At 36.6% G+C, this 22,250-nt stretch overlaps 1 protein-coding gene across 1 annotated transcript in view; it reads left to right on the top strand.

Moving 5' to 3' along the window:
- The window catches only part of LOC138143747 (choline-phosphate cytidylyltransferase A), an 84,501-nt gene that overhangs the window by 61,652 nt on the left and 599 nt on the right, over nt 1–22,250 (top strand). Inside the window, exons 7-12 of the mRNA XM_069065018.1 lie at nt 1,266–1,365; nt 15,758–15,874; nt 16,683–16,834; nt 18,472–18,550; nt 19,101–19,243; nt 21,018–21,206. Coding sequence (XP_068921119.1) covers nt 1,266–1,365; nt 15,758–15,874; nt 16,683–16,834; nt 18,472–18,550; nt 19,101–19,243; nt 21,018–21,206 — 780 coding nt within the window. The remainder of the gene's footprint in view (nt 1–1,265; nt 1,366–15,757; nt 15,875–16,682; nt 16,835–18,471; nt 18,551–19,100; nt 19,244–21,017; nt 21,207–22,250) is intronic.

Here is a 22,250-nt window from a genome sequence, read left to right as displayed (position 1 = left end):
TTGCATAGGCTGTTCCTTATGCCTGAAATGCTCTCCTTCCTCCCTTTTGCCTCTAGGAATTCTTTGGTCCTTTTCAAGCTCAGCTATAAAGTGTTACTTCATAGATACTTCATACTTCTCCCTCTCTTCTCTTAATTAATTACATTTGTATATATTTTATGTTTACTCTTTTGAATGCATATTGTATTTCCCTATTAGAATATAAAAATTCTTTGAGGACTGTTTCATTTTGTCTTTCTATCCTTAGTGTCCAGTGCTATGCCTGGTACATACTAGGTATTGAATTTCTTATATGTCTTGTTGTCAATCAAGTATTTATCAGTAATGGTTGATATAAAGATCCTTTTCATTGAACAGTTTCTTTTCTAATTCTATCTGCCTTGATTTGTTTGGACAAAATATTTTTAATTTTATGTAACCTAACATCTCTTTTTCAGTTTAACTGTTGCCTTTCTCTTCCTTTGTTTGACTAACAGTTCTCTCCTCCAATGTTTTATGATATTAAACATTTATATTCAAGTCACATATACAATTGTAGCTTATTGTGATATAGAGTATAAGGTTCTGTTCTAAATCTAATTTTTTCTGACAAATTACAAAAGTCACTTAAGTTGAAAACCTTTAAAAAGCATAGATGTAGAAAGATTCTTTTTTAATTTGAATAAAAGCTTTTATCCAAAACCAGATTGGGCTTTATTTGCAGTGGAGAAATACCAAAGTTTCTCAGTACAAATAATTATCAAAAGCATTTGATAATGGTGTAAAAAATGAAAAAAATAGAACGGTGGAATAAACTGTATAAACAAGAAACCAAAATAATAAGAAACAAATCCATGTTTGAGAAATCCAAGAACATATATAAGTGGGGGAAAGATTCCTTCTGAACTGTTGGGAAAACCATTACCTGGATTTCTGACCTCATCCTATTAAGAACCACTTTCCTCACCCAAGTGTTGAAAAGAGGTGGGACAGCTAGGTGGTGCAGTGAATAGAGCACCAACCTTGGAGTCAGGAGGACCTGAGTTCAAATCCAGTTTCAGACACTTAACACAAAAACCAACTGTGTGACCTTGGGCAAGTTGCTTAATCCCAATTGCCCTCCAAAAAGCGAAAAAAAAAAAAAGGATTAGATTACACTTTAAGATATCAGGATATTTAATTTAATTGTTGTTTTTTAAAATTTGCCCTTCCTGTAGTTATTTACTTGTCATCCATTTTCTTCGATGAAAGCTAACTTTGTTTCTTCTCCTTTACTTTTCTTAAAGGGCTTAAAGGAGCCAGCCCCATTTTCAGATGAAGTTGAAATTGACTACAGTAAGCCTTATGTAAGAGTAACTATGGACGAGGCCAGGAGAGGGACTCCTTGTAAGTAAATTTCATATTAAGTGTGCTTCCTTATTCTTGTTCATTTTTCTGCATCTGATGGTATTTACAAAACATTCATCTGCAGGTTGTAAACTAGCATAATAATTACTGCCCTGAAGTTTACATCTCATGTTGGAGTAGGTTTTTGTCTCACCTGTCTTGCTACTGGTTTGGAAGGGCACATTCCACTCTGATCTTCCATTCACTTGCCTTTCTTTTTCAGTTGTACTTCCCCCCCCTCCCCCAAGATTGTTGACTAAGGCAAAAAATATTATACACTGAAATGGGTAGCAATCCACCAATCTGAAAAAAATGTTTACTAGCCCACAAATTCATCCCCATTGCTCTCAGTGACATTACTTTTCTCTCCACAACCTATGCTCAGAATTTGTTAGCTAACTTCTCTACTGCCTAAAGTCATTTAGCTGCTGACTACTTTTGATTCCACTCCTGCAGCTTCTCACATGTCTCCTCTCCATTCCTACTATCACCATCCTAGTCTGTCGACATTGTCTCATTGCTAAGCAATTGCAACATTTTGCTTAACAATCTCCCTGTGCCCAGTCTTGCTCCCCTCCAGTTCCTCCTACCACTTTCAGTTTCATCTTCTTTATATAGATCTTTAATCATCTCAGATGACTTCTCCAAACTCTTTGATAGCTGTATTACATACTGATTGAAGTCCAGAAACCTGGCATGTGTCCCAACCTTCATTCTCACTCTTAGGATTCTTTTCTTCTCTTACTCTACTTGGTCTGTGAAGGAATCAGTCCTAGACTTTAGGCATCAGGAAAATAAGCATTTCTTCTGCCTGGAACCAGTCTTTTCAACCCAGGGCTTTCCTCTTTTATTGTTTTCTAAACTTTCCTTGTCATCAAACTTCAGCTTGAGCTACTGTGTCTCCTGATCCCTGTGTACCCTAAAGATCCTTCTGATCCATGGAGAAGGGAAGGGGGGAGGAAGAGGGACAGAAGTAGTGAAGTAAAAAAAAGGAGCAGGTTGAGGGAGAATGATAATAAACCCAGTTTTGGACATGTTCCAGTGTGAGGTGTAGATTTAGAGCTCAAAGGGTGAGGCCTGGGAATCACCTGCATGAGAGATGTCAGTTGAAGATATGAGAGTGAATGAGATTGCCAAAGACGATACCACTGATAGAGAAGAGAGTCAAGGATAGACCCTTGAGAAATATCCTTACTAAAGGGCTAAGAAGAAAATAAAGATTCAGCAGAGACAGAGGGAAGAAGTAGAGAGATCGATGGAAAATTGAGAGTGTAGTTGGTATTGAAACCTGAAGAGAGTATTAAGGAGAGATAGTCAGATAATGTCAGAGTTGCAAAGAGATAAGAGAGTAAGGATCGATAAATAGCTATTGGATTTGGTTATTTGGTTATTGTTGATATTAGAGAGCATTAGAATGGTGGGAATTTGATTAAAAGGAATAAAATGAAAATATCTGGACAGAATAGAAAAGTCAGGGGATGGCTTATTTAGGTTTGGGTAGACCTGAATATGTTTGTAGATAGGTAAGAATGGAGCAAAAGAAAGATTGAAGATGCATAAAACAGGAGCTGATTGTTGGATCAGAATCCTTCAGGAGTTAGGAAGCTATTGTTTAGGGGGAGTAGATTTGGTAAATAGTAGAAATGGTTCTGCCAGGACTCGAAGGAAGGAGTAGAGTAATGATTCTGAGAAGGTGGGAAAAACCTGGAGGAAGAGCTGAATGAGGTTGTTGGATGTCTGAAATTGAAGGCTAAGCCATATCCTCAAAGTGTTGTGGACTGTGGTGGGTTTATTATTAAGAAGAAATTAGAAAAAGTTGGAAAAATTGCTGTGGGGAAACGAGATGAGTCAGTAAGGATGAAGTAGAATTGTCAAGAAGTATCAAGTGCCCCCGTAGAAAGGAAATAGAAAAACATGGATGTGTCATTATGTCACTTGTCATACAGAATAAGGGTAAAGAGAGTAGGCTTATTTTAAGACAGAAGGAGGGAGGCAGGGAGAGAAAGGAAGTGGGTGGTGGTGGTGGTGAAGAGTGTAATTTTAGGTGGGACAGCTAGATGGTGCAGTGAATAGAGCACCAGCCCTGGAGTCAGGAGGACCTGAGTTAAAATTCAGCCTCAGACACTTAACACTGACTAGCCGTGTGACCTTAGGCAAGTCACTTAACCCCAATTGCCCTTCCCTCCCCCCTCCAAAAAGCAAAAACAAAACAAAAATACCCCCAAAAGAGTGTGATTTTAAAGTTCTGGATCTTGGAGTTGGTATAATTTTTTAAAATAATATTTTCCCCCAATTTACATGTAAAAACAAAAGTTTTGAGTTTCAAATTCTATACCTCCCTCCCTCCCTCTCCCCTCTTCTCCCTGAGATGGTGTAGCGGCAAGCACCCTGGCATCCCTAGGGTGGCTGCTCACACAGGTTCTTGGATCTGCTTTGATAAAGGAAAGCAACTCAAAATGGGTTAACAAGCTTACTTTAATCAGTCAGATGTATATCATTTACCTAGTTCAGGGGAAAAAGATCAGCACCCCGAACTTCAGAACATACAGGCAGAATTATCAAGACAGAAACAGATCAAGTAGACAGATTTCCAAACTGTCCAACCATTACATCCATACCCAGTCAACATCTGGGTTTTTCAAAGCCAGGGGGCTCTGGACAACGGCTTCCCAGAATCCAGATCAAATCACAGAACACTTCTCAAAGTGAGCCCCCAAAACAAAGCTACACATCAGGGCTTATATAGCCTTCTCCTGGCTCAGAGAATGTAACAACCTTATTGACTCACTGGCCAATCAAGAAGTATCTACTGAAAAACAAGCCTCCCACCCCAGGCTTCAGGTGCACTTTAGCCTAGGGGCAGGGAAGATCTTCCAAATTTGCATTCCCATTACAGATGGTAAGCAGTTTGATATAGGTTATACATGTGCAGTCCTATAAAACATATTTTCATGTTAGTCATTTTTGTGGAAGAAAACTTGAACCAGAAAAACAAAATGAAAGAACAAGTGAAAAATAATATGCTTCAGTCTTTATGCAAGATACCACCAGTTCTTTCTCTGGAGGCAGATGCCATTTTCCACCATGAGTCCTTTGGTATTTTCTTGGATCATCATATTGCTGAGAGTATGCAAGTGAATTGGTATAATTCCAAGGGATTGCCAGGTCTAAGATGTGATCAGAATCAGGATGTATACTCATATATTCAAATGTATTTAACAGTCCTCACTTAGGAGCTTTCATTTTAAGTAGGGAGATAACAAGGATATAAATTAGTAAATACAGCATAAGTATATAGAAAATAAATCTAAAGTACCTAAAAACAAGGGGCAGCCAGATGGTGCAGTGGATGGAGCACTGGACCCGGAGTCAAAAAACCTGAGTTAAAATCCAGTCTCAGGTACTTACTATTTGTATGATCCTGGATAAGTCACTTAATCCTGTTTGCCTCAGAAGGAAATGGGAAACCACTCCTGTATCTTTACCAAGAAAACCCCAAATGGGGTTATGAAGATGATGGAACGCCTAAAGTGGTAGTTTGATAGAGAGGGCACCAACTCATCTATGTCCTCCTATAAGTTTGACCCCCCAAATATGCCATAAGCCTTCTTTAATTTCTCATGTCATCAAAGGGCACCCAGTGGATTGCTCTGGCTGTCCACTTGTCATCCCTTCCCTTCACCCACATTGCTAGTCGATCTTTACCAGTTTTCCTATCACACATTTCCTTGAAGATAACTTTTCCTGTCCTTTTTAGCACTTCATTAGTTATGTGTCACAGCCTACTCATACTCACCATATGCCTTTCCATTGCATTCTGTGTGTTATTAATTTTTAATCCTTTGGGAAACTATGGTGGTTAGACTGTCTTTGATGGAGAAAGTGGTTTGTTGTAATACTTTTTACAATTCTTTTCCTTTTTTCTTCCTTTTTTGTCTTTTCACTTTCTTCCTTAAATGTCTTTGGGATGACTTGTCTTGCCAACCTTTCTTTAAACTAGTTTACTTGCCATTTCATTTCTGCTTTATGAGACAGTGATGATCATAATCATCTTATGTTTCTTTGACTTCATATTCATCATTTTTTCCAGAACATTATATTATCTAGCACATAATTTATTCCATTCATGTAACACAGTTTGCTTTGTTTATAATTCTTTGCTACTCCTAAAAAGTGCTGCTATGAGTATTTTTGCATATATGGGGCCTTTCTCCCATTGACCTCCTTGTGGTACTTGCTTAGTAGTGAGATCTCTGAGTCAAAACATAAAGACATTTTATCCAGTTTATTTTTATAATTCCAAATTGCTTTCCAGAATGGTTGTACTAGTTCATAGTTCTGCCAGCAATGAGTAAGTATGCCTATCTTTCTATAACACCTCCAACATTGATAATTTCCATCTTTTGTCATCTGTGCTAGTTTACTAGCTGTGAAGTTCATTTCTCTTATTAGTGATTTGGCGTAATTTTTGATATGTTAATAGTTTACAGTTCTTTTTTTGAGAACTGTTTAATTGATCCATTAAAGAATATTCTTGGCCTTTTAGAGAGTATGTATGTATCTTGGGTATTTTAAATCAGAAGAAATTGTTTCATTTTATTTTAGGTAATGCTGTCATTTTTATTATATTAACTGGCATGGCTCAACTATGAACAATTAACATTTTCCTAATTATTTAGGTCTGTCTTATTTCTATAAAGAATGTTTTGTTCTTTTGTATGCATTCACAAATATTTCATAATTCTGTAGTTATTTTTAAATTTTTATTCCTTTTTTAAAGCACAGGGACTTTAAAATTCTCTTTATACCTTTCTTCAGATGCAGATTTCTCTCTCTCCATAATCCTTCACCCACCCATTGAGAAGTCAAGAAAAACAAAACCCATTACAAATATGTGTAGTTTAGCAAAACAGATGTCTGCATTAGTCCTCTGTCTCTCCCTTACTACCCCAAAAAAAGAAAGGAAGCAGAAGAAGAAAATATTCTTCAATTTGTACTCCATACATTAGTTTTCTATTTGGAACTGGATAGCATTTTTCATCCTGAGCCCTTTGGAACTGTGGTGGATCATTGTGTTGATCAGAACTAAGTCTGTCTTTGAAATATTGCTGTTACTGTATAGATTATTTTCTTTGCTTGCTTCATTTTGCATCAGTTCATACGGGTTTTGCCAGTTTTTTTCTAAAATCATTCCCTTCATCATTTCTTATAGGACAATTCTGTTGCATTCATATATCATAACTTGTTCAACCATTTCCCAAGTAATGAGCGTCTCAATGGGTTTCCAATTCTTTTCCACCAAAAAAAAAAGTTGCTATAAATGTTTTTGTACATAGAGGTCTTTTTCCTCTTTCGTTGCTCTCTTTAGTGTATAGACCTAGTTGTATTATGGTAGGATCAAAGGATATGCATGATTAAATAGTTTTTTGAGCATAGTTCCAAATTACCTTGCAGGATGATTAGATTAGTTCATAGTTCTACCAACAGTACATTAATGCACCTATTTTCCCATAGCCCTTCTTCATTTTAATGAGAATTTGTACTGAGAGTGTCCCAGTAGCAGTGGGTATAGAACTGGACCTCAATCTTTGTGGTACTAGAGAGGTTGGTGGGTTTTTGCATCAATTCAGTACAGGGAATATTTGAAATTCTTAATCCTGAATCTACCAGAGTGTGAGGAGAAGCTTTCCTTATACATAGGTCTTATACATGTGTGCTTGTCTACTCCATTCTAATTTAAGACTAGTAAATTAATATAGGTATGAATGTTTCATATTTATTTATCTCATATGAAGAGATGCAAAAGACCTGTTATAGTGGAGGGGAAGATGGCTGGGTGGGCAGTAGACATTGCTTGAACCTTATTCTCATGTGAATTGGCTCAAAGAGGGAATAACATACACAATCAATTGGGTATAGAATTCTATTTTACCCTATAGGGAAGTAGGAGGAGAGAAGGGACTAAGTAAGGGGGTGGGGATTGACTGAAGGGAGGGCAAATTGGAGGAGGTGGTGGTCAGAAGCAAAACACTGGTGAAGAGGGAAAGTATGAAAGGAGAGAGAGAACAAACAGGAGAAAAAAATAGGATGTAGGGAAATACACAATTAGTAATCATAACTGAATGTGAATGGGATGAACTCTCCTGTAAAACAGAAGTGGATAGTAGAGTGGATAAAAAACCAGAATCTTATAATATGTTGTTTATAAGAAACTCACTTGAAGCAGAGAAAGATAGAATAAAAGTAAGGGGCTGGAGCAGAATATATTATTCTTTAGCTGAAGTAAAAAAAAAGCAGGGTTAGCTATCATGATCTGAGACAAAGCAAAAATTGGTCTAATTAAAAGAGATAAGGAAGCAAACTACATCTTGCTAAAAGGTACCATAGACAATGAAGTAATAGCAACCCTAAATATATATGTACCAAGTGGTATGACATCCATATTCTTAAAGGAGAAATTAAGTGAGTTACAGGAGGAAATAACAAAACTATACTAGTGGGGGACCTCAACTGTCCCCTTTCAGAACTAGATAAATCCAACCAAAAAGTTAATAAAGAGGAAATTTAGGAGGAGAATAGAATTTGTAAAAAGTTAGACATGACGAACCTGGAGAAAATTGAATGGGAACAGAAAAGACTATACCTTGGCATTACATGGCACCTACACAAAAATTGACCATGTATTAAGGCATAAAAACCTCAAATTAAATATAGGAAGGCAGAAATATCAAACGCATCATGTTTGGATCATAATGCAATAAGAATTCCATTCAACAAAGGGCAGTGGAGAGATAGATTAAAAATTAATTGTAAACTAAATTATCTAATCCTCAAGAATACATGGGTCAAAGTACATTCATAGAAATAATAAAAAAAATTTTTCTTTTGCTTTTTGGAGGGCAAATGGGGTTAAGTGACTTGCCCAAAGTCACATGGCTATTTTTTTTGTGTGTGTTAAGTGTCTGAGGTGGGATTTGAACTCAGGTCCTCCTGATTCCAGGGCCGGTGCTCTATTCACTGCTTCACCTAGCGGCCCCTGAAATAATCAATTTTTTTTTGGTTTTTTTTTGAAATAATAAATTTTATTAAAGAGAATGACAACAATGAGACAACATACCAAAATTTATAGTATTCAACCAAAGCAGCATTTATTTATTAATGTGTTTATTTATTTATTTTTCTAAATTCTTGCATTAACAAAATAGAGAAAGAGGAGATCAATGGAATTGGGCATGCAACTAAAAAAAAAAAACAAATTGGAAAAAGGATAAATTAAAAATCCTGAAAACCAAAGGTGAGATTAATAAAATTGAGAGTAAGAAAACTATTGAACTGATAAAGCTATGAGTTGGTTTTATGAAAAAAATCAATATGATAGATAATCCATTGGTTAATTTGATTTTTAAAAAGAAAGAAGAAAACCAAATTACCAATATCAAAAATGAAAAGGATGAACCACCATCTGTGAAGGGGAAATTAAAGCAATTGTTAGGAAATATTTTACCCACTTATATGCCAGTAATATGGCAGTCTGAATGAAGTCAGTGAATATTTGCAAAAATATAAATTGCTCGGATTGACAAAATGACCCCATCTTAGAAAAAGAAATTGAATAAGCCATCAGTGAACTCCCTAAGAAAAAGCTCCCAGTAGTAGATGGGTTCATAAGTAAATTCTACCAAACATTTACAGAAAAGTTAATTCTAGTGCTATATAAACTATTTGGAAAAATTTGAAAAAAATGAAGGAGTCCTACAAATTCCTTTTATGACACAAATATGGTGTTGAAACCTAAACCAAGAAGAGCTAAAACAGAAAGAAAATTCTAGACCAATTTCCCTAATGGATATTGATGCAAAATTTTAAAATAAAATATTAGCAAGGAGATTGCAACAATATATCACAAGGAATTTGTACCAGGAAATCAGGGTTGATTCAATATTAGAAAACTATCAGTATAATTGAACATATAAATAACAAAATCGACAAATCATATGCTTATCTCAATAGATTCAGAAAAACTTTTGACAAAATACAGCACCATTCCTATTAAAAACACTAGACAGGGACAGCTAGGTGGTGCAGTGAGTAGAGCATGGGCTCTGGAGTCAAGAGGACCTTAGTTCAAATGTGACCTCAAACCTTAACACTTACTAGCTGTGTGACCTTGGGCAAGTCATTTAACCTCAATTGCCCTGACATCCCCCCTCGAAAAAGACCAAAATATAACCCCAAAACCCCCGAAACAAGAACTCTAGAGAGCATAGGGAAAAAGGGAACTTTCCTTAAAATAATAAGTAGTATGGTTTTTGGTTTTTGCTTTTTGGAGGGGGGAAGACAGGGCAACTGGGATTAAGTGACTTGCCCAAGGTCACATGGCTAGTCAGTGTGTCAAATGTCGGAGGCCAGATTTGAAGTCAGGTCCTTCTGACTCCAGGGCTGGTGCTCTATTAACTGTGCAACCTACTTTCCCCAAGTAGTATCTATCTAAAACCATCAGGAAGCATTATCTTCTTCTTCTTCTTCTTTTTTTTTTTTTAAAGTAATTGGGGTTAAGTAACTTGCTGAAGGTTACATGGCTAGTTATTTTGTATGGGTGCCAAGTATCTGAGGCCGGAGCCAATCCTGGGTCTCTCGACACCAGGGCCGGCACTCTTACTCACTGCGCACCTGGCCGCCCCATGGAAGCATTATCTTCAATGGGGATAAGCTAGAAACCTTTCCAATAAGATCACCACTGTTATTCAGTATTGTAGTAGAAATGTTAGCTATAGTAATAAGAGAAGAAAAAGAAATTGAAGGAATGAGAATAGGTGTGAAGAAACAAAACTTTCTCTCTTTGAAGATGATATGATGGTATACTTGGAGAATACTTGGGAATCCACTAAAAAACTAGTTGAAGTGTAATTAACAACTTTAACAGAGTTGTAGCATATAAAAGAAACCCACATAAATCATCAGTATTTCTGTATATTACCAATGAAGCTCATCAGCAAGAGATAGAAAGACAAATTCCATTTAAGATAACCGTAAACAATATAAAATACTTGAGAGTCTACCTGCCGAGAGAAACCCAGAATCTATGTGAACACAGTTACAAAACACTTTTCACACAAATAAATCAGATCAAAACAATTGGAAAAATATCAGTTGTTTATGTGTAGGCCAAGCCAATATAATAAAAATGACAATTCTGCTTAAACTAATTTACTTATTCAGTGCCATACCAATCAAACTACCAAAAATTTGTTTTATAGAGCTAAAAAAAACAGCATTCATCTGGAAGAATGAAAGGTCAAGTATATCAAGGAAATTAATGAAAAAAAAATGCAAAGGAAAGCAGCCTAGCAGTACCAGATCTAAAACTGTATTATAAAATGGTAATCATCAAAACTGTCTGGTACTGACTAAGAAATAGAAGTGGCAATCAATGGAATAGATCAGGTCCATAAGACATAACTGTAAATGGCCATAGTACCCTAATGTTTGATTAACCCAAAGACCCCATCTCTGGGTTAAGTACTCAACTATTTCACAAAAACTGCTGAGAGAATTTGGGAAACTAGGTATAGACTAACATCTTACACCTTCTATCAAGATAAAGTCAAAATCATATATGATTTAGACATAAAGGGTAATACAAGCAGTTTAAGAGAACAAAGAATAGTTTACTTGTCAGATCTATAGAGAAGGGAAGACTTTATGACCAAACAGGAGACAGAGAGCATTATAAAATGTAAAATAGATAGCTTTTATTATATTAAATTTAAAAAGGTTTTTTCACAAACCAGTACAAACAAGATTAGAAGGAAAGCAGAAAACTGGGTAATAATCTTAATAGCATGTGTCTCTGATAAAGGCCTCATTTCTCAAATATATAGAGACCTGAGTCATATTTATAAAAATATAAGGTATTCCCCAGTTGATAAATGGTCAAAGGATATGAACAGGCAGTTTTCAGACAAAGTAATCAGAGGTATCTATAATCATAAAAAATGGTCTAAATCACTATCAGTTAAGAGAAATGCAAATTAAAATAACTCTGTGGTACCACCTCAGACCTGTCAGATTGGTTAATATGACAGAAAAAGAAAATGATACCTGTTGGAGATGTGGGAAAATTGGGACACACACTAATGCATTGTTGATGGAGTTGTAAACTGATCCTCCCATTCTGGAGGGCAATCTGGAACTGTGCCCAAAGGGCTATAAAACTGCATGCACTTGGATTCAGCAGTACCACTGCTAGGTCTGTATTCCAAAGAGATAATTAAAAAAAGGAAAAGGATCTACATGCACAAAAATATTTTAGCAGTTTTTGTGGGTGGCTAAAAATTAGAAATTGAGGGGATGTCCCTCAATTGAGGAATGGCTGAACATGCTATGTTGTATGATTGTAATTTAGATAAACCCTAAAAAACTTGCATGAACTATTTCAAAGTGAAATGAGCAGAACCAGTAGAATGTTGTACACAGTAACAGCAGCATTGTGTGATGATCAACTAGGAATGATATATCTCTTCTCACATAGTGATCTAAGGCAAGTACAAAAGATTCATGATGGAAAATACTGTCCACATTCAGAGAAAGAACTAATAAACCCTGAATGCCGATCAAAGCATACTTTTTTTTTCCTTTTGGTCTGTTTCTTCTTTCACAACATGACTATCATGGATATATGTTTTACATGATTGCACATATGTAATCTATACCAAATTGTTTCTATTAGGAAGAGGTAAGGGGATATAGGGAGGAAGAAAAATTTGGAACTCAAAATTTTGTAAAAATGAATGTTAAGGGGCAGCTAGGTGGCACAATGAATAGAGCACTGGCCCTGGAGTCAGGAGGACCTGAGTTCAAATGTGGCCTCAGACACTTAACACTACTAGCAGTGTGACCTTGGGCGAGTCACTTAACCACAATTGCCCTGCTTTCCCCCCTCCAAAAAAAAAATGAATGTTAAAAATTGTCTTTACATATAATTGGAAAAAATAAAATAACTTTTAAAAAGTAGTAAATTATTATAAATATGGATGCTTCATAATGTCAGTGCCATGGCACTTATGGACAGTATATTGAAAGATGCCTGGCATCCAAATCTTCACAAAAGGACAGACTCCACAGAGTGCTTTACTTGCGCCAAATAGCTCAGCTCTGTTCATGTTTAATGTTTCCTTCTGTGGTGTGATAGCTTCTGGTTACTTCTAATCGTTTGATCAGCAGAGTACTTAATATGAGTCAGTATGGCTTCATAAATAATCTTATGGACAGGATTGTAACAAACCTAGATTAGAAACACAGTTTCTGTAACATTGTAAGAGGGAGTCAAATTCCAAAATGCCAACAGACATTTAGTTCAAGGGTGAAATTCAGTCATGAGATAAGGAATTCATTTGTAGGCACCAGCACTTGACATTTCCCCTACTGAAGAGAGTTCTTCATTCTCCATTGTGCCCAAACCTGAACAAAGTTTTGTTATTACCAAATATAACTGTGTAAACTTAATTGTGGATCATTTTTGGTGAAATAAAGTTGAAAATAAGTGGAATATTCATAAATGTCAGATCATTTAGTTCAACAAAGCCCATACAAATTATTTGCTAGTCCCCTTAACCTTAGTGAGTGATGAGTAAACTTTCATATAAATAATTACCCCACAAAACAAAGTATCTTAATTCATAGTTAATTTCATCAAAAATATGACAGTTCTTGTTATGATGCTGGGATTCCAATAGCCACAGGTATCAGCGACATTCCTGGGACCAGAACTGCGGCCTTGTGTCTGACATCTGTGCTCTTTATATTATGCTATCCAAGTTCCCTTCAACACGTACTCTCCAGTCTCTTGGTTCTTGGTCACCTTTTTTTCCTTTTAGACTTTACATTTTCAATAAATTCAAATTTAACAAGCATATATTACATGTTTATGCTATGCTAGATACTAGTGGAGATACAGAGATGAGTAAAATATAGTTTCTACCCTTAAAGAAATTATAATTAAATAGGGGAGATAAGTCATGTACACAATTTACAATCATACATGATGATATAAATTCTGTGTTCATCAGAAATATGGACTAAATATTTGTAAGAATTCTTTAGCCTATAAGGTCATTTATTGGGAAAGGCTTTATTGTAGAAGGTGTCATTTAGCTTGATCCTATGGTCAGAGATTTAGAGCTAGAAGCAAATTTAGAGGCCTCAGCATTTTACAGATAAGGGAATAGCAGCCTAGAAAGAGGGAGTGACTTGCTAAAGGTCACATGGGTTATTTAAAGTAGTACAGTTTAAACCCAGGTCCTCTGACTCCAAACCCAGGGCGCCTTGTAAGAACTTGGACATAGGTGGTATAAAAGTACAGAAGATAGAGTTATAGTGGAAAATCTTTGGAAAAGTAACTAGAGCTTAAGCCTGAAAATAAACAGCAACAAGGCTACTAAAGTTTCTATTTGTCATGGTTCAAATCAGTGTTTTTTCTCTCTATTGTTTCTTTTTCTGATTTGTTGGGCCAGTGGTCAAGTGACTAAATTCTGTGTTACTACTAGTGTAAGAAAATCAAAGGCAAAAATCAAACTTAATGAATTTTGAACTTGTGCTTGATGTAGAGAAGAGTGTTCCTCAAGTTTTCATAGGGAGGTTTAAAGGTGCAATATTAGAGTTAGGTGGATGTAATCTAGGGAAGCAGTGGATGAAGTCAGAGAGAAAATATGCATGTGACCATTTTGGAAAGGCCTGATATGGAGGGGGAGACAACAGAATCAATCAATAAACATTTATTAAGGGCCTACTGTATACCAAGCACTGTGACAAAAAGTGACAAAAGGAAGTCCCTTTCCTCAAGGAGCTCACAATATAATGAGGAGACAATATGCAAACAATTTTATACAAAGCAGGTTATAATCAGGATAAATAAGAAATAATAGAGGTGGGGTAGCTAGGTGGTGCAGTGAATAGAGCACCGGCCCTGGAGTCAGGAGGACCTGGGTTCGGATCCGGCCTCAGACACTTAACACAAAAACTAGCCATGTAACCTTGGGCAAGTCACAACCCCAATTGCCCTCCAAAAAAAAAAAAGCAATAATAGAGGAAAGGCACTGAAATTAAGAGGGGCTGGGAAAGTCTTCCTGTAGAAGATAGGATTTTAGTTGGGTTTAAAGGAAGCAAAGAAACCAGATTCCTTGGAAAATAGAAATCTTAAAAATATCAGCAAGTAAAATTTGACTTTTTGAGTAGAGAGGATAAAAGAGGGAGATGGGGAGGGAAGAGGAGAGCACATCAGGTCTGATTAAAGCAAAATATGTTGATGAGGATAATTTGAGGGAATATATAAAGAGGTAAAGGAATTTGAAATCTAGGATAGTTCTTCATTATAGGATAGTACTTTATTAGTACCTGCCTTGTGAAAACTTAAGGAAGAGACCATGAATTTCTTCTAGGTCTAGTTCTTAGTCATACTTGTGCTCAGGCCTGTGCAGGGAACCACCTCAGGCATTGATTCAGTCAACAATCATCACTGTGTATCATGTATGGTGCTAGGCACTGGGGGATGCAAGTACAAAGAATGGAACAATCCCTGCTTTCATTCTAGTGCGGGAGGCAACAAGTACAGCTATATGTATATACACCATAAATATAAAGTGAATTGATACTAATATATACAAAGTAGTTGTGGAGGTGGGAATGGCACGATTTGTGAATTGATTGAATGTACGGTGTTGAGGAGTCAGAGACAATGCTAAGATTCTGAACCTGGGACCTGACCTGAAAGGATGGTGGTACCTTCAGCAGAAATGAGGAAGTTTGGAGAGGGAAAAGAAAAACAAAACCCCTGTTAAAGACATAACATAGTTAAACAGAACAAATTCCCATATTGGCCATATGCAAAAAAATATACCTCAAAAAGTTTGCACCCTGAGTCTATCACTGTCAAGGAAGTGGGCATCAAGTAACATCTATCATGAGCCCTCTGCCATCTTGGTTGGTTAATTGATTAGCATTCCTAAATCTTTCAATATTATTTGTCTTTACAGTGTTATTGTTATTGAATAAATTGTTCCAGGACATACATTTGGGATTGTCAAACTCTAATAGAGACTTGGTGATGCAGAATAGAAATTCAGAGGAGAGACTAGGACTGCAAGTCATTTGTTATTATGATAATAACCATAAATAATAACTAACATTTATATAGTGCTTTAAGGTTTGCAAATTGTATTTACAAATATAATTTATCCTCACAACAACCTTGGGAAGTTGTTTCATTTCCATTTTATAGATGAGGAAACTAAGATAAGCCTTGTCTAACTGTGATCTGATCCAGTGTCATTTACAGAAAGGATATGATGATCAATCAATTCTTTTTTATTGAGGCATTCTTATCTTTCATTTTAAGGTGATCGACCTGTAAGGGTTTATGCTGATGGCATATTTGACTTATTTCACTCTGGTCATGCCCGGGCTCTGATGCAAGCAAAGAACCTATTCCCTAACACATACCTTATTGTGGGAGGTAAGGAAAGATTTTTTTACTTTTGTTCAGAAAGAGATGGTAAATACTGAGTCCTCTTCCTTTCTTTCTAATACTGCAATACAAAGTAGGAGCAACTATAATCAAGAGAATAGAACTTCTTTGCTTATTGAACAGAGATGCCATATATTTCCTCCATTTACTTTTAGCTTAAGTTTATTGAGTCATTGGAACATCATTGGTTTATTTTGTCCACTTGGCCCAGGTTTGCATTTCTTCTATTGGACCACTTGAGATACCACAAGCAATTGTTGTAGTAGCAATCCAGCTGTGTGTATATATATATATATATATAGGTACTGATCAATGAAACTAGGAGCAGACAGCTAAGTTTGTGCCAGAGCAAAGAGCTAAATTAAATGTATTCATTCCTAGACCTTTATTGTATCCACTCTGGGAAAGTTCTTAACACATAAAGTCTTTTTTTTTTTTTTGCTTTTTGGAGGGCAGTTGGGGTTCAGTGACTTGCCCAAGTTCACATGGCTAGTAAGTGTTAAGTGTCTGAGGCTGGATTTGAACCCAGGTCCTCCTGATTCCAGGGCCGGTGCTCTATTCACTGCGCCATGTAGCCACTCCTAACACATAGTCTTTACAGTTCCTGTGGAGGGATATGCATCTACTGTTAGGAAAATGCATATCCATCTACTTTAATTCTTGGGCTTAGCAATATGTAGAAAACTGTTCAGCATGCAGGGATTGGTTCATTTTCAAGGTGGGAAAGAATACAAGCTGGGGGTTGGGCAAGCAGATGTGATTTTGTTTGATAACTTAATGGTGCCCATGGACTCAGTTTGCAGTGATGAGCTGACACATAATTTCAAGGGCTTCACAGTGATGAATGAAAATGAACGCTATGATGCAGTTCAGCACTGCCGCTATGTTGATGAGGTGGTGAGGAATGCCCCTTGGACACTAACACCTGAATTCCTGGCAGAGCATCAGGTAAGAGACTGGGTATATGTATCCATTCTTTATTCCCCAGCCCCTTTCACTCTCAAGAGAGTGGCAGCTGGTCTATCCCTCTTCTTCTATGGAAGAGGATAAAGAATATTTATAGATAGTCACCAGAACCCCAGAACTGTCCTCAAGATCTGATATCCAAGCACCAAAGATTGGCATAGACCTTTATATTGATTTGACTTAGCTTGGATTTGGTTTTATTGTTATTAATTTTGGGGTAAAAGTCTGATGAGGAGTAGAAGGTAGGGTTTTCTCTTTAGTTTAGAAATTGAACACTGTAATTCTTCATCATATCTTAATTCCCATGTAAAATGAAGAATGCCATTGTTGCTGGAAAGGGTGGGTGTAAAAAGTGAGGGAGCAAGATGAAGGGCCTTGAACATGATAAATTAAGGAACATACTCTCACCATATGTGACTTTGAGCAAGTCTCATTAGCGTCTTATTGGTGCTTTGACCATTGACCAATGCTGAACTGCATTGACCATTGCTCTCTAATACTTGAAGTTGCAAAATAAGAGCTGGTCTTCATAGGTAGAGGGATTTACCTTCCTGGAAGTTTCCAACATTGATGAAATCACAAGTATAAGAAAAAGAATTCCCTTCAGATAGGAAGCTGTAGAAAATTACTAGGTGAAGAAATGAAGAATAGTTATGGCTGAGATGCTATGAAATAAGATTTAGGAAGGTTTTAAGGGATAGCAGAGATTTGTTGAAGGCCCTTGGGAACAGATAAAATCATCTGCTTCTACATTTTAGAAGAGTAAAGGAAAAGTAGTATGTGAATTGATTTTTAGTGGTTTAACTTGAGTAGATCCTAGGCAAAATTAGGAAGTTGATCTTTAGTATTCTTTCACGTCCCCCATCAATCCCTCCCCACCTCCCTTTACTTTTTTTCTTGTAACATTGGTCAGCCTACACTGGTTCTCATTCTTGCTCTCAGCTAATTGTTACTTAGCTGATAATTAAAGTTCTAAGTGATATCCCTTTCTCCTTTGGCAGCCCCATACTTCCTTCTCAGGGAACTGAGGCTCGGGGAACATTCTCTTGAATTTTTCTTGATGATTCTATTTAACTGACTGCTTTATTCTATAATAGCTTCTTCAAGTCTGGAGGGAGCTGGCCAGTGACCTGTGGCAGCCACTAGTCCCAGACCTTTCCCTTGTTCCTCTTTAAAAGGGAGTGAATAAAGAAGAATTTCTTTGCTACTCCTAAATGATTGCTGTTCTACATCATCTGTTATTGCAAATAAGAATTACTGTCCAGTAAGAAGATGAATTCTCAAACCAAAAAGCCTTTTCTGAATTTGGTCTTTGGAGCTCAGCTGTCACTCTTTCATATTAGCAATAAAAGAATTTTTAGTTGCTATTTTACCTCATTTCACTGAATGATGAAAAGAGAACAAATTGATTAGAGATGAACTTGTTTCTAATCTAATTCTGCATTATCAGAGACCCTTACTTATCTAGTCCTTTACAGGTTTGGGAATAAGAGAGTGTACGAGTATGACAGAGAGAAGTTGGATGCTTACCTCTTGATTAGTATCTTTTCACTAGAAAGGTTTACTGGCTCTTTTCAGATGGCAGTTTTCCTGAGTTTGAAATATTTCCCTTTTATCAGATCGACTTTGTAGCCCATGATGACATCCCCTATTCTTCTGCTGGGAGTGATGATGTTTACAAGCACATCAAAGAAGCAGGTGAGTCGGTGGTGGATTCTCAAATTGTGGGACATCAGTAGTAGCTGGAGAGGGTTTATTTTATCTCTCTTTACAAGAGGAGGAAGCTAGTTCCAAGACCATGACTTGTCTCTGGTCACATACAAGGCCTGAAGTGGAACTGAGATCCTGTGGTTCCCAGTCTTGTCTTTTGGCATGGTGTTCTCAACACTTTCTGCCCTTGCCTTCCTTTTGACAGCCAGTTTAATTTCAGGAAAACTTATTTACATATATTGACTTTCCTGTGTCTCAGATCCCAAATTCTTCCTAATCCCTGTGCCATGAAGTCTCCCCAGTTTCTACCCATAGTTCCCATTCCACAATGTTGCCTTTCCTTTCTATGGAATCATTTTCTAAGTCTGAAGATTCCCTTTTGTAATATAGAGGAGCTTGGGGTTACCAGACTTTACTGTTGCAATGCTATGGCTATCCTGACTAGGCTTCCCTTATAAAGCAAATAAGTCCCATCATCTGGGCTAAACAGAGTCCTGTCATCTGTGTGTGTGATTTTGTGTGTGTATCGTGGTGTTAGGCATGTTCGTGCCAACACAGAGGACAGAAGGCATATCCACATCAGACATCATCACCCGCATCGTTAGGGACTATGACGTATATGCGAGGCGGAACCTGCAGCGGGGATACACTGCCAAGGAGCTCAATGTCAGCTTCATCAACGTGAGTCATAGTCCCTTGGTTCCACCTTCCCAGGCAGCTGAACAGGGCTTAGTTTTCATCTTTCACTATTTTAGCATCAGTTTAAAGCTTTGAAATAGGTATTTATTTTCCCATAGCCATGTGCTAGGCTCAGTACACTGATGATTATGTAGATTCAGTCTCTGCCCTCTAAAAGCTTATAATTCAGAAAATGTGCCCTAATATATGAGAATATACAGACAATTGGATAAAGCCCATAAATCTATTCAGTACATGTAAAGGGAAAGTGCTTTGATATTTGAAATTTAATAATCATTGAATAAATTTTATATTTGAAAGTTTTTTGCCTTTGAAAATCTGATTATTTCTTTGTAGACATAATTCTCTTTGGAGTTGATAATGTAATGATAGTGTTACTAGCAACTCTCTAGTGAGTCATATTTATAGTCCTTTATAGATCAAAAGTGATTACATATATATTATGATTCACTATTTTATTTGATTCTCAAAACTACTCAGCAAGGTAGATACTATTAATATATTCATTTTACAGATAAAGAAGCTGAAGCTGAAATTTCAGTGATTTCCTTGGGGTCATTTGGCTAGTTAGTGGCAGGGCCAACATTGGACTTAGCCTTTGCCTTGAAATCCAGGACACTTTGCACTAGATCAGTGGTTCTCAAACTTTTTGGCCTTGGGACTCCCAATTTTTTATTGAAAATTATTGACCCCAAAGAACATTTGTGTGTGTGGATTATTTCTATTGGTATTTACCACATTAAACATTAAAACTGATAACTTTTTTATGAGAAAATACCATATTTTTATGAAAAATACCATATTTTCCCAAAGACAGGGAAATCAGAGTGGCATTGTTTTACATAGTTTTGCAAATCTCTTTAATATCTGGCTTAATGAAAGACAGGTGAATTCTATTTGCTTCTGCATTCAGTCTGTTGATATATGTTGTTTTGGTTGACATATGTGAATACCAAACCTCACATAGATATATAGTTGGAAAAAGGAAGCATATTTTAATAGGCAAATAATGTATAAGTATTATGAAAATAGTTCTTACCTTGGAGACCCCCTGAAGGGGACTCAAGGACCCTCAAGATTCTCGTATCATACTTGGAGAGCCCCTATGCCAGACTATGCTGACTTTCTATCCAACTTAATTAAGATGCTTGAATCTTCAAATCTAAAACAGATTATTCAGGCGATAGACACTGGCTATTCAAGGAGTCCTTGTATATTTTTCTATGACCCAAGCAGTATTTTATTTCCTCATTTTACTTAAGAGAAAATTGAATCATAGAATGAAAAAAGATCTAAACTAGTGTTAGAGGCAGACCTAGAATTTATCATCTCCATTTCCCAGATTAGATCTCTAAGCTATGCAGTTGGCATTTTCTTGACAGTGTTACCAGTTGAATTTGCCATTTTCTGGACATCTCCATCAGAAATGGATGGTGTCTGAGCTGCTCATGCTTCAGGCTTGAATTTTACACCTACAGAATCCACCTGTGTTAGTTGTCTGCCTGTCTCTGGATATCCACTCTTAAGTTGTTATGGGTCCCAAGCCTGTATGAAGAACTTGGTATAAGATGATCATTTAGATCATAACACATATTTATTCATATTTATCCTCTAAAATAAAGAAATTGGGATGGGATGTGGATGAAAATGAGATTCTTAATACAGGAATTATAAGCAAGGTGTGTTAGAAATCTTCTTTTCCTTTTATAGCCAAGTTTAGGTGAGTATTTTTCAGAAGAGTTATTTCCTTTTCCAGGAGAAGAAATATAACTTACAGGAACGTGTAGACAAAGTAAAGAAGAAGGTAAAAGATGTAGAGGAGAAGTCAAAGGAGTTTGTGCAGAAGGTGGAGGAGAAAAGTATTGACCTCATTCAGAAATGGGAGGAGAAATCCCGAGAATTCATTGGAAACTTCCTGGAGATGTTTGGCCCAGAAGGAGCACTGGTATGATCTCTCTCACTGGTTGGAGGGTATATCCTTTTAAGCATTTGAACAAGTTTTCTTGTTGCTTGAAAACATTATAGAATACTTGAACAACAACAACAAAAGTTTAGTCTGTTCTTCAATGTTAAATGTTTGGTGATTGATAATTTGGAAATTGTATACCTTCTTGATAATTTTTTCAGTCTTAAATCAGCATTCTCAAAAGATCTAGTATTGGGGCGGCCAGGTGGCACAGTGAGTAAGAGCACCAGCCCCAGAGTCGGGAGAGCTGGGATCGAATCTGGGCTCAGATACTTAGCACCATACCCAGAAATAACTGGCTGTGTAACCTTGAGCAAGTTACTTAACCCCAATTGCTTTAAAAAAAAAAAGATCTAGTATCTAAGTAAGTCTTTAACCTCATTTGTCTTGCTTCAGTGTTGTTCTTATGGTCAAAAGAAGAAGATTATTAGGTAAATTCTTACTTTTAGGAAATATACCTGTATGACCCTGAATATTAAAGAATCTTCTTTGAAAAAGAAAGTGTCCTTTCCAAATTATGTGACAGTGGCATGTGTGATCATTTAGCAACAGGGATTTAGGCTAAATTCCAAGAAAGATTTCTTGCGAAGATTTGGATGTTGGAAAGGATTACTTAAAGACCTTTTGCTCCCACCAAGGGAACTTTCAAAAACTTTTAAGACTGTGATAGGTAGTTTTCAGTTTTAAGTGGACTGATCTATAATTTGGTCTAGAGGTAAAGGCTTATTGTAGAGATGGCTTTCTGAGGGGTTCCCTTCTAACTTCTAGGATTCTATGTTTATATAGTTAGCAGGTGGTTTATTACAGTATAGAATCTCTTTAAAAATTTGTGCCTACGAACTGCCTAAAGCCATTGTCAAGCTTAAGATTCTGCATCCTCATGTGACCTAAAGTCACCCTGCAATAGCAATTCAAGGTGGTTACTTACTGAAGCCCAGGATGATTCATTGAGGCACTGGGTACTTACTAAAGTACTGTGCGATTGAAAAGCAAGTCACTTGGTCTCCTTGGGCCTCAGTTTTT

This window comes from Petaurus breviceps, unplaced genomic scaffold (genome assembly GCF_028583685.1).
Source record: "Petaurus breviceps papuanus isolate PSGF00001 unplaced genomic scaffold, PetGlider_PUasm1.0 90654, whole genome shotgun sequence".
NCBI lineage: Eukaryota > Metazoa > Chordata > Mammalia > Diprotodontia > Petauridae > Petaurus > Petaurus breviceps.
Note: the sequence above shows the minus strand (reverse complement) of the source record. Positions and strands in the feature narration are given on the sequence as shown.